Source organism: Mizuhopecten yessoensis, unplaced genomic scaffold (genome assembly GCF_002113885.1).
Source record: "Mizuhopecten yessoensis strain PY_sf001 unplaced genomic scaffold, ASM211388v2 scaffold716291, whole genome shotgun sequence".
Taxonomy (NCBI): domain Eukaryota; kingdom Metazoa; phylum Mollusca; class Bivalvia; order Pectinida; family Pectinidae; genus Mizuhopecten; species Mizuhopecten yessoensis.
Window position 1 is genome coordinate 183,353 of NW_018480043.1, and position 11,763 is coordinate 195,115.

The 11,763-nt window shown below is 35.1% G+C and overlaps 1 protein-coding gene across 4 annotated transcripts; it reads left to right on the forward strand.

The window, feature by feature from the left end:
- Positions 1 to 1,908: 1,908 nt before the first annotated feature.
- Positions 1,909 to 8,913, forward strand: LOC110442703 (post-GPI attachment to proteins factor 3-like). 4 transcript variants are annotated; one of them, XM_021486421.1, is made up of 8 exons: positions 1,909 to 1,953; positions 3,070 to 3,440; positions 3,715 to 3,864; positions 4,411 to 4,473; positions 4,859 to 4,920; positions 5,208 to 5,344; positions 6,968 to 7,166; positions 7,839 to 8,913. In XM_021486421.1, exons 2-8 carry the CDS (start codon positions 3,138 to 3,140, stop codon positions 7,894 to 7,896), a joined length of 972 nt encoding a protein of 323 aa, XP_021342096.1. In that variant the 5' UTR covers positions 1,909 to 1,953; positions 3,070 to 3,137; the 3' UTR covers positions 7,897 to 8,913. The 4 variants fall into 4 exon arrangements, with proteins under 4 accessions (XP_021342096.1, XP_021342097.1, XP_021342098.1 ...); XM_021486422.1 differs by having other exon boundaries at positions 1,947 to 2,014; XM_021486423.1 differs by lacking the exon at positions 1,909 to 1,953 and adding an exon at positions 1,962 to 2,032.
- Positions 8,914 to 11,763: the final 2,850 nt, after the last annotated feature.

The following is an 11,763-nucleotide window of genomic DNA, read 5'->3' on the forward strand; positions in this document are numbered from 1 at the left end:
TTGATCTGGCCTTCGTTCTGTTAACTGAGGGAGAGTACGGTATAGGCGGCTTTTTGTTTCTATTAGAGGTGCGCGTTCTGACAGCTGACATGGTTGCCATAGCGGAGGATACACTGATCTAGAATGTATCTTAGATAGATATTTTGGGTATGGATCAAGCAGTCTACACAGCACACTAGAGTTTATTCATGATTGGATATCACGCTGCTCCGCTGTTCTCAACAACATACAACACAGTTCAGCTATAAAGGTATATTGGATACAGCAGCTATATTGACACTGTACACTAAAGGCTGTCGATATAAAATGCTTCAGTGCTCCCGCTCAGCGATAAGTTCATAAAAAAAACCCAAAAAACCCAAACACTGATAGTTAATTCTATCTATTAGTGTGCACGTGGTTTGACATCCATGACGGAAATCACAAAGATAAGGATTAAAAATATTTTCAAAATTTCACCCAGTTGTTTCTCAAAAACCTTTTCAAAAAAATTGGAAAAAATGGGCAGGACACTGGCAGGTCTACAATTTGATTTGTCCAACTGGCTATTTTTCTTGTGTAGCAGTGTAACTTGCGCCTCTTTCAATCTATTTGGGGAAAAAACACCTGTATCTATTGATATATTAATTAATGATGTCAGCTGAGGCGAAACAACAGATTTACAACATTTGACAACTTTAACTGGTATACCGTCCACACCTGTGGCTTTTTTTTTGCATTAGTTTTATTGAGAATTTTCTCAACTTTGTCAGATGTTATTTTCTGAAAATTAAAGTGGATGTTCTCACTGTGATTTTGTATTTCCACAATGCTTGGGTGATTTGAAGGGTCATATACCAAATCACTTCCGATTTTATTAGCAACAGTAGAGAAAAAAGCATTAAAATGTTCTGATACCTGTTGAGTATCATTTACAATTTGATTGTTTTCAAATAAAACTACTCTTTGTTCTCCAGAATGACACTTCTTAGAGAAAAAAAGGTTTAATTGTTGACCAGAAATTGTCATTTTTTGAACCACCAGAGCAACGTTCTAAAAAATAAATTTTCATAGACTTCTTTTTAAGGCTTGTAACTAAATTTCGTTTCTTTCTGAATTTCCCCCATGTTTTTTAATTTCGTTGCTTTGTATATTGTGTGTATAGCATGGGTTTACGGTATAAGGCCTTTCTTAGTTCACTGTTCATACATGACAAAGGTTTTTTCCTAGGTTGTCTTGTTTTGACTGGAGCATGTTTATCTAATAAACTTGTGAAATCTTTTTCATACTGGTTATATGCAGCATTTACATGCTCTGTGGAAAAAGTTTGATCTGCTGATGGTACCTGACTATTTGGTACATCTAGGTTGAATTTATCTGTATCAAAATTCTGATAGCTTCTTAAAGTTATTTTATTTTGTCTCTGATGTTTGACATTACCTTTTAGAGTCGGTGCTATCATATTATGACAGTCACTTATACCTGTAGGTATAGCATGTGTGTTAAAACACAAATCATGTTCTACATAGATCTACATTAGCTGTGTTAATGTAATGTAAATTTATCTACTTTATCATCAGCATGTAATTGCCAAATTTCTTATTAGTAGGAGGGCATTAGCATGAACATTTAGATCACAGCTATTTGCTTCGAATGCAAGGGGCCTTAAGCTTCTACACATACAATGTATATCAGTGTTTTCTATTGACGATACAGGCCCCATAGACCACCGGGTACGGTTATTTAAGATATCAGATTTTAACTTAAAACGAAATTTTGTTTCCTTTTGTGGATAGTTGTGAAGTGATCATATTTAAAGCAACATTGCTTTCATTTTCTTAACTCTTTTGATTATAAGGGCCGGATTATAACGTTATGTTTCGTATCTACAAACAAATGCGTTTCGGATGAATTTTGTAAAATTGAGAAACCCATTCAAGATGGCCGCCGATTAAAGCGAACAAAGTCAAGAAAGTATGGTCTTCTTGTTTGAGCCGGGAATAATTAGTGATACTGAACTACAACATTTGATTTCGTAATCTGACACATTTATGTATATGATTGTCTTGATATGCAACATGATTTAGCTGTTGACACTGAAATGATTTTGTGTGAGGCCTTCATATGTGAAGGGGGAAGAATTAGGCAAAATAGTGACTCCAACCAGATACTGCAAACTATAATCTGAAATACAAATACGTTCGTTGTAAAACTCTATTGTTGATAGATTGTCTACTTCATTGTATAATTATTATGCTTGGAGTTGGGCCATGTATGCCGAACACTAATTACTTTAGTAATAGTAACAGATCTGTGGCATAGTTTTTAATCCACACTATGTTAGTGTATAATCATGTCAATTTTTACCCTTTGCTATAGTAGCATGTATGTATAATACACTTGTATAGATTACAGATAGTGTTTTAACATTCAGTGTAGAAACACATCGTTCATAAATATGTGTCAAACCTCTGAATTTTATATAATAATACATAATATAAATAAGTGTCAAGCCTTATGATAATATTTAAAAATAATAATGTGCAATTGATTCTAACTTACATGTGATATTACCGTGTATTTTTCTGTAATGAAAAAATTGTCTGCTATGCTATTTATATTAACTCATTACTACTAATACTATTTCATTATGTTATTGTTATTTTACATACTTTTGTTTGTCGCAATAATAGCTCTCAAGAGCTAATGTTCCATGTTGATATGTATGCGACTCTAAATAAAGCTTCTTGTATCTTGTATCTTTTATAGTTTTTCAAACAAATAACTCACGCTTAACTGTACTCCAACACGGCGAGATACTTTTGACAGGCGTCGCAGTCGGCAAATTCATATCCGATAGAAAAAAGTCCGACCAGCGGCCTCTTATGTTATAGGAGTAGCCTAACTGGTCATCCACAGTGTTTAATTGACTCAGTTCAGAGCTACAGATTCTTTTCAAAAGTATAAACATGATCAATGTTAGATATCATGATAAACTTAGAGAAAACCTTATTTTGCTTTTACACAGTAGTACATGCCTCCATAAGAGTTTAATCTGCACTTTTTATCTATGTATTTTTCCCTCCACAGAGTTGAGTATGTAGTTGATTGCAAAGGACTCTCACAGACCTGTAAGTGGGAAGCTTGACAGAAGTAGCATGGCTGTGGCGAGGTCCATTGTGTACAGCCTGCTGACAACAGCATGTGGCGTGTTGTGGCTGGTGAAACTGACCAATGCGTCGTATGGTGACCGTTCCTATGTGTTCCAGCGATGCACCTACGCCTGTATGCAACATAACTGTACTGACACACAGGCTCTGGAACACTTTTCTGCTTCCCAGCCCTGGCACCAGAGAACACTACGATGGACGTGTGAGGATGAGTGTAATTATATCTGTATGTGGACCACAGTTGATGCCTTCCAAAAGGACGGTATTGGAACACCTCACTTCCATGGAAAGGTCAGTGTAGTTGCAAACGAACGTGTGAAGACAACAAAATGTTATGTGAAGACAACAAAATGTTATCTTTATTATGAGGAAAATTGATGGGCATGCTCACAAGAAATGTATGCTTGAAAATAACCAGAACGGGAAATTCTTTGTACTTGTATAGCTTGGAATAAAGTAGATTTGACTACGATCAGTATGTCTTGTCAAGTACAATATCAGAACTCAAGATCTGAATTTATATTCATAAATTGTATGGTAAGAATTGATTTTTTTCTTTTTGCAGTGGCCATTCATCAGACTGTTTGGAATACAGGAGCCTGCATCAGTACTATTTTCCATACTGAATGGGTTGTTCCACCTGCGTATCCTGACTTACAGACGACTGGTTTCCCCGTCCGTGCCCATGTATTATGTGTGGCAGTGTGTTGCAGTGGTTAGTACGACTCAGAGAGAAAACATAACCAAACAATACAGAAAATAATCTCTTGAGCAAGCAATAAATGTTATTTTCTTTTATTTAACATGAAAAATAAACAAATTGATATACAGTGAATTTAAAGATTGTCTTGAAGACCACCTTTCAATAAAGACCTACTGCCTAGTAAAACTATTACCTCACAACTACTCCAAAATATGTGCTTTATACAACAGCAATCTGTCTATACAGACTATACTATAGTAATCTCTCCTTTGACAATGGACACAGTCAATATTTTTGGAAGCTTTCAACATAAGTTTTCAATTAACATTTGTGTTTAAAAAACTCTTAGCTTATATTATTGTCCACAGTCCATAATGAAACATCTTGACAGGTTTTACAGTATCTGGATGTTGTGTAGTAGTAACTTTCTTACTTTAACCCTTCAACCATACATTTAATTTGTTATTCCTCAATGAAAATAAAGTAAGATTATGTAAGACTTATAAAATATTTTAACGTTTCATATATTTTTCAAACTCATATCTTTGCTCATTGCAGATTTCAATGCATACTTGGTTTTGGTCGACAATATTTCATACTCGAGACACACCTGTGACAGAGGTAAGTGATGCAAGTACAAAATGGCTTAGTTTAAGTCTTATTAAAAATGAAAAATAGTACATTTATCATGTACCTTGTAATTTCATCACCTATCACCATCCCCTATATTTTCATGTCATGTGTCTAGAGTACCTCATGATGCATTATCAGAGTTTGATTTGATTGTAAAATATATCGTTAGAGATCTAGACATTGGTATGATATTGTGATGTATATTAATGAAATAGAGGAATTACTGAAGCATTGAAGATATCATTATTAGGCATGCTGATATCAAACTTATCAATTCGTTTAATAACAAGTTAGAGATTTTGCAGGATGTTTGCAGTTAAGAGAAACAATGGCATTGATACATGTACTTAATATTGCTGTTGTTTCATCGCAGATGATGGATTACTTCAGTGCCTTTTCTCTAGTGCTATCCAACCTATTTTGCCTGTGTTGTAGGTAGGTACACTAACAGTAAAATCTTAAAAAACCTAGTGAGATTTTTTTTCTGATAGACTATCATTATATTTGTATTTTCCCTCCCATCTACTGTTAAACATTACCTAGTTGTATGTAGAGGCCTTTTTTAGGTTTCTTCTTTTTCAATTAGTGAAATATCATGAAAGTTTTGTTATAAGAAGAAACAGACAAACACAACTTGAACAGTGTAATATCATGAAAGTTTTGTAATAAGAAGAAACAGAAAGACACAACTTAAACCAAAATCAATTTGATATTATTTACAGGGTCCTGGGTACAGACCGTCCCCTCCGTCCAGCTATCTGTGGGGCAGTGTTACTGGGCATGTTCCTCCAGCATACCTACTACCTCAGCATGGTCAAGTTTGATTACGGATACAACATGATAGTTAATGTGACCGTGGGTAAGCTTCAGTGTTACTGGGCATGTTCCTCCGGCATACCTACTTCCTACAGCATGGTCAAGTTTGATTACGGATACAACATAATAATTAATGTGACCGTGGGTACACTTCAGTGTTACAATGTATAAAGCTGTGAGACATAGATACTTAGCGAGATTTTTAGCAGTCAAAATTGTGGATGCTTGCAGATACATGTATTTATAGTGAGATTTTTAGCAGTCAAAATTGTGGATGCTTGCAGATACATGTATTTATAGTGAGATTTTTAGCAGTCAAAATTGTGGATGCTTGCAGATACATGTATTTATAGTGAGATTTTTAGCAGTCAAAACTGTGGATGCTTGCAGATACTTATAGTGAGATTTTATTGATTATTTAAAACTGCGAGATGTTTACAGGAACATGATGAGATTTCATACCACATAAAAGAGGTATTTGATCATCTAATGATGGGTGATATACTTATGAAGAATTTGAAAACGCTATATTAAAAATGAAACTATGGTGTGACTGCATGTTTGTACTTCATAAAGATTTATAGAATGATGTTCCTCTAATGCTTGGTATATTCTGCTTCCTTCAATAAGTAAGAGTGTGTTTGTATTTAATCAGTTTGTCTTCTGTATATAATGTACAATATGTATTATTAGCTCACCGGGTCCAAAGGACCAAGGTGAGCTTATACCATACCGTGTCGTCCGTCCGTCCGTCAACAATTTCTTTAAACGACTTCTTCTTCTTAACCACTTATTGGAATTTAACTAAATTTGACTGGAAGCATCCCTAGGTGGTGGGGATTCAAAATTGTACAAATGGTGGGGCTGACCCTCCCCAGGGGGCTGAGGGCTGGGCCAAAAGGGGGCAATTTGGCTATATTGCTATTAACGACTTCTTCCATAAAACTATACCATGGATATTGATCATATTTGGTCGGAAGCATTCATGGGAGGCAGGGATTTAAAATTGTACAAATGGTGGGGCTGAATCCCCGGGCTAAGGGGTGGGTCAATTTTTTGTTTTACTTGGAAATGGTTGAGATCCCCACCATATTACCATATATACAATTGCCGAGTATAACGAGAGGAATGCACATTTGCTTCCAGAATGGCCCTAGGGTCTGGCCCCACCCTCGGAGACTTAACCCCTGGGTCATAACTTTGAAACGATTAAGATCCCCACCCCAAAACTATATATACAACTGTTGGGCATAAAGAGACGAATGCAGTCATGATATTAGAATTTATCCTGGGGTCTGGCCACAACCCTAGGGACCTAGTTTCTGAGTCACAGCTTAGAAACAGTTGAGATCCCCACCCCATAACCACACAAAAAATTGCTGGGCATAAAAAATCAAATACAGATATGCTACAAGGATTGGCCTTGAGGTCTGGCATATTCCCTTGGATCTCATTTGGAGAATATTTTGCCATGATTGCTTAGATATCCAGGTGAGCGATACAGGCCCTCTGGGACTCTTGTTAATGCTCATTCTATATAACTCGACTCTTCGTGAGTCGGCATCTTACAGTCCTGGTGTTCTACAAGAAAGATTGAAAACTTATTAAATATCATAGAATTAATAGGTTGTTAAAATATTCTTACCACAAACATGTTTTGTTGTAGGTGGTGTTAATATGGTGGGCTGGTTAATTTGGTGTTGTTACCACAGACATCGGTATGTCTGGCAGTGTGCCACTGTTGTTCTCGGGCTCAATGTCCTCCTGGCCCTAGAACTAGGAGAGTTCCCTCCCCTGTTTTGGGTGTTTGACGCTCACTCCCTCTGGCATGCCAGCACATTCCCTCTGTGTTACCTCTGGTACAGGTATGGAGGATTTTGTTATAACAAGTAACACAAGAGTCGTTCTTATCTTTGCTAGTATAGTGACATTTATTATTTTGTATATCTAAACTGATTTATAAGTAGGACACTAATTTTATTTTTTGTGATTAGTTGTGACAGCCTTATATGGTCTTGTAGGCTTGGTTTAATATGTTAAAGTTTTGCCTGGTAGTTATGTATCAGTAAATATAATTGTCTTGTGATTAGTACCATGGACAATAATACACCTAAGTGGTTTTTTCACATAACATTATTTGAAAACTTATTTTGCGAGCTTTCAAAAACATCTGGTTCCTTTAATTTGTCAAGCAAAAAGTGCAGAAGATTTTTCACTCTTTGCTTGACAAAAGAATTAAAACAGACGTTTTGAAAGCTCGCACAATAGGTTTTCAATTACTTTTTGTGTTCAAAGTTAACTTTAGCATTTATTATTCATACCAAACTAAATAATGTCATTCCAAATATCAACAAATACATTTCATAAACAGGTATCATTAAGGATTCCTTAATGAAATCAGCAATCTTTAAGTTTGTGATTTCATAAATTGGTTTGATACCAAGGGCATATCAGTTTTTTTTCTCTAGGTGTGTATTTTGAATTTAATAGAAGATACCTGATATGTAATTAATTATTCCTTTGTTGTTTTGTTGCAGTTTCATCATTGATGATGGTCTGTACCTAATGAATTTACAAAAGGACAAAATTTTCTGATCTGAACTTGTGCGAGTAGAAAATGGGACACCTTCAGAACGTGACACATTCCACACAGATATTTTATTCCGCATGTCAGCATCTCATAAACGGTCGGTGAAGTAGCAAGGAAATTTTACGGACTGATTTTCTCTGGTCTCTGGATGGCGGTGTTGTGTAAAAGTCAGTTGATAGATTGTGTTGCAGTGATGTAGCAAAGAAATATTACCGACTGATTTTATCCGGTCTCCCTTTGACTGATTTATGTAAAAGTCAATAGACTGTAAGACTAAGGTGATAGTGAATGATAAGATTAATTCCAAATAGAACAGGGGGTGTATATTATGTATATACTGTATAGTATATTTTCGTAATAAATATTGAAAAGTTTTGCTAGCATTTACTGAAAACCAATTCTATGTAACATCCCTGTGGATGGTGCAGGAAAATTCACTGTACAAAACTTACTTCATTCTGCAAACTCACCTATTTGGACATATTTATGAACAAACATTTGATTTCGCAAATGAGTAAAAAAATGAATTAACTTTTAACATCAAAAAACATAAAAATAGTTGACTGGCCCTTGACCTGTTGTAGTGCTTCCATGCTACTGCCATTTGTTTATGGAGAGTCATGTGATAGCTAAGTCATGTGATACATGTATAGTCATTTCTCTCAGTTTTTTCGGAAAACAGTGGATCATCCATTACCAATAATATGCTATATAAGTACCTGGTAATGGATAAGGATGCCAGAAAATGTGTAGTTACTAATTAATTACAACAGATATAAGTCTATGTTTTAACTGTGTTAGATAAGCTGTTTAACCTTGCCCACTTGAGTATTTTAACCATTGTACTCTAGATGATGGAAGAGTCAAAGACTTAGGACATAATATAGTCCTTACTATTGCAATAGAAGTATACATTTTGTTCGTTAATGTGGTAGACATATTACCTAGGCCGTTTTCGTTTATCGCGATCCAAACGGTTGAACCGGTTGGACCACTGTTGTTCGTTTATGAAATGAAGACAGACCCAGTAATCTGATGCTGCTTTCAGGCGAGCCTTGACCAAGCCTTGCAAGGCCTGCATAAACTTTTTCAGGTCCGCCAGGATTTATACCCGCAAATGTTACATTTAAAAACGGACATACCGGTTGTTCCGCATAAACGAACAGGCTTAGGTGTATTGTTACATCTAGTGCTACTATAGATGTAGTACTGATTGGTACATTCCACATAAGGTACTTGTCAGTGACTTATATTTTATATGTATTTTGGAGTTGATTTGTGGGGAGTTGATGAGGAGTTCATTTGAGAAGAGTGGCCCATGAACTCAAATTATAGATATCGTAACAGTTCATAAACATATCAAAACAATGGATATATATATTTTGTTTCTTCTTTTTTTTTCTGTCATTTCACTGCCAACAATAAAATTCTACCAGATATGTTGGGCACAATTTTAAGTGATTAGTGCATGTATTATTTTCACTGATTGTAAGGGGCCGCGGTGGGCATGTGGTAAGGTAGCTAGTGCTACCATTAGCCCTCCACCACTGGGTTGCAGGTTTGAGACCTACGTGGAACAGTCACCAGGTACTAGCCGTAGGTCGGTGGTTTTTCTCCGGGAACTCCGGCTTTCCTCCACCACCAAAACCACGCACGTCTTTAAATGACCATAGCTGGTAAAAGGATGTAAAACACAAACAAACCAAAAAATCACTGATTGTTAATATGTACCACTAGATGGAAGACAATTAATTTACCACTGGAAATGAGAGGTTTGGCTGCAATTTGTTGGGAGAGTACTAACATTGTACATTATACATTTAGATGTAGTTGGCAAAGTCCATACCACTAGTATATAACGAGTAATTTTAAATTATACAATCATTTTGAGTCCAGTGTAGATGAGCTCGATCAACTCCTGTATTGATAAATTACTCACAATTACTTAACTGTTTCAGAGCAAGGTTTAACTGGAACTTTTTTTATTAACCTTTCGCTTTTTAAGTTATAGTCTATCAGTTATTTGCTTGTTTTAGTCACTGTAAATTGTTCATCGCTAATTACAGTACCCGGTAAGTATTTTATGTAAAACTGTCAGCTATTGATGGTGATGTGTGTTGAAAATTAATATATATATGAAAAAGTGTTGGATGATTGGGTTGATCAGAATATTAAAAAATATTGATTTTAAAATGAAAGAAATGTTATAATGAATGTGGGTACTTATATAAAATTACCCAGATATAAATGGTTGTTACGAAACATTGACATAAAACATGGAGATATATGTGTACAGCTAATCAAATGACTGTTATAGTACATAATTGTGAAAGTATGGATGTAAAGAACTATTAAAATTCTACACATGAATATATAAATCATGTCAGAGGCTGTTCAGGTGTTTCTGTCATACTGATGAAATGGGAGTTTATCAAGGACAGATAGTGTTCTAACATCAAATTCAAAATTAAGAGAATTTCCATATTTGGTTTATGATTGACATATTTGGATGGTCAGTTAATTAATCGCCTGTTAAATTTAAAGGGTCGATCAAATTTTTTAATACAAAGTACCTATCATAGCGACAGTAAAACGCCCATTATAATGACAGAAGCACACACCCATTACAGGGTCAATGAAACCGTTTTAACTTCAGTCCATGTAATAGTCGGAATGTTTTGATTAGAGTGTAAATGATTCGCAAAAATAGAAGTGCCATGGAAATTACTACTTGTTTTGGGTTTGCTGTTTCAAAGCAAATTAAAACAGCAAATGTTTGTGTCTAGACAAACTATGTAATACAGCAGCTGTGTGGCCAATGTGAAAGTTTCCATATTGGATATAAAGAAAATTGGTTTGAGCTCAAAACACAATGAGCAAAGTGGAGAAAATCCATTTATAATGAACACAGAGGACTTAAGAAAATACAGGTAGTTCTATCCCAATGCAGACACATTTGTTACATGTTAGCTGCTTAAAATAATTTCTTTAAGAAGACACAAAAAAATCACAATGCAACCTATTTAACTGTATTACAATCATAGAAAATGTGTTACACTGATCGAACTGTGTATGTTAAAAGTGACTGTTTATGAATGGTGTTATGAATTTATAGATTTATAAATTTTATAAAACAGTTGATCAAGTGTTTGTGTTTTGATATTATGAGATAGGGTGAACAGCTCTCCATATATATGTAAATAAATGGTTTTACCTGTATTGTGGACTATCAATGAACAATTCTGCAAAGTCATATAGTATCATAACTTAACACTTATAAGTTACTATAATAGACAGGTACATACTCCACATACTTTTCAAGCTATAATCAACAATCATAATTTCATTTTTTTTCTATTTTTATTCCTTTCATGATTCAATAGCAGTAAAATACTTTTGTATATTATATATATATATATCACAGATAGAGTGCACATAACTGGCGGACTTCCAAAATATTTGTATGAGGACCTTGTACATCCTCGTGTCTGGAGACCCTAGGAGAGTAGGGAGGATTGAGGAACTAGGACTGCTGTGGGCTGGGTAGTTAACGTGTATAGACTCTAACTGTAGTCAATGTGATCAAGGTTAGAATCATTATCTTTTATAGCTGTATGTATAACAACATACACCAACTCCTCTTACTGATAATGGATCAAACGTAGCCACTTCAACGTGAAATCAATATCTAGAAATAACAGTAATTGGAATGTTAAAAAAGAAAAGCTACTGTTGACAATTTAAACAACACATTTCTACTTTAATGCTGATGGCATGTTAAATTGTTCATCAGCCATCTGGACGGATGAGAGAAGTACAAGCGATAGCTGACCTGGTATGTTGACAGTTAAGATGATTGTCTGACATCCTAT

What these genes read in the sequence shown, in the direction of transcription:
- LOC110442703 (XM_021486421.1), top strand. Translation starts at nt 3,138, where the DNA reads ATGGCTGTGGCGAGGTCCATTGTGTACAGCCTGCTGACAACAGCATGT. An exon ending in TGTGGCAGTGTGTTGCAGTG is followed by an intron (nt 3,865 to 4,410) that starts GTTAGTACGACT and finishes TGCTCATTGCAG; the next exon opens with ATTTCAATGCATACTTGGTT. An exon ending in GAGACACACCTGTGACAGAG is followed by an intron (nt 4,474 to 4,858) that starts GTAAGTGATGCA and finishes GTTTCATCGCAG; the next exon opens with ATGATGGATTACTTCAGTGC.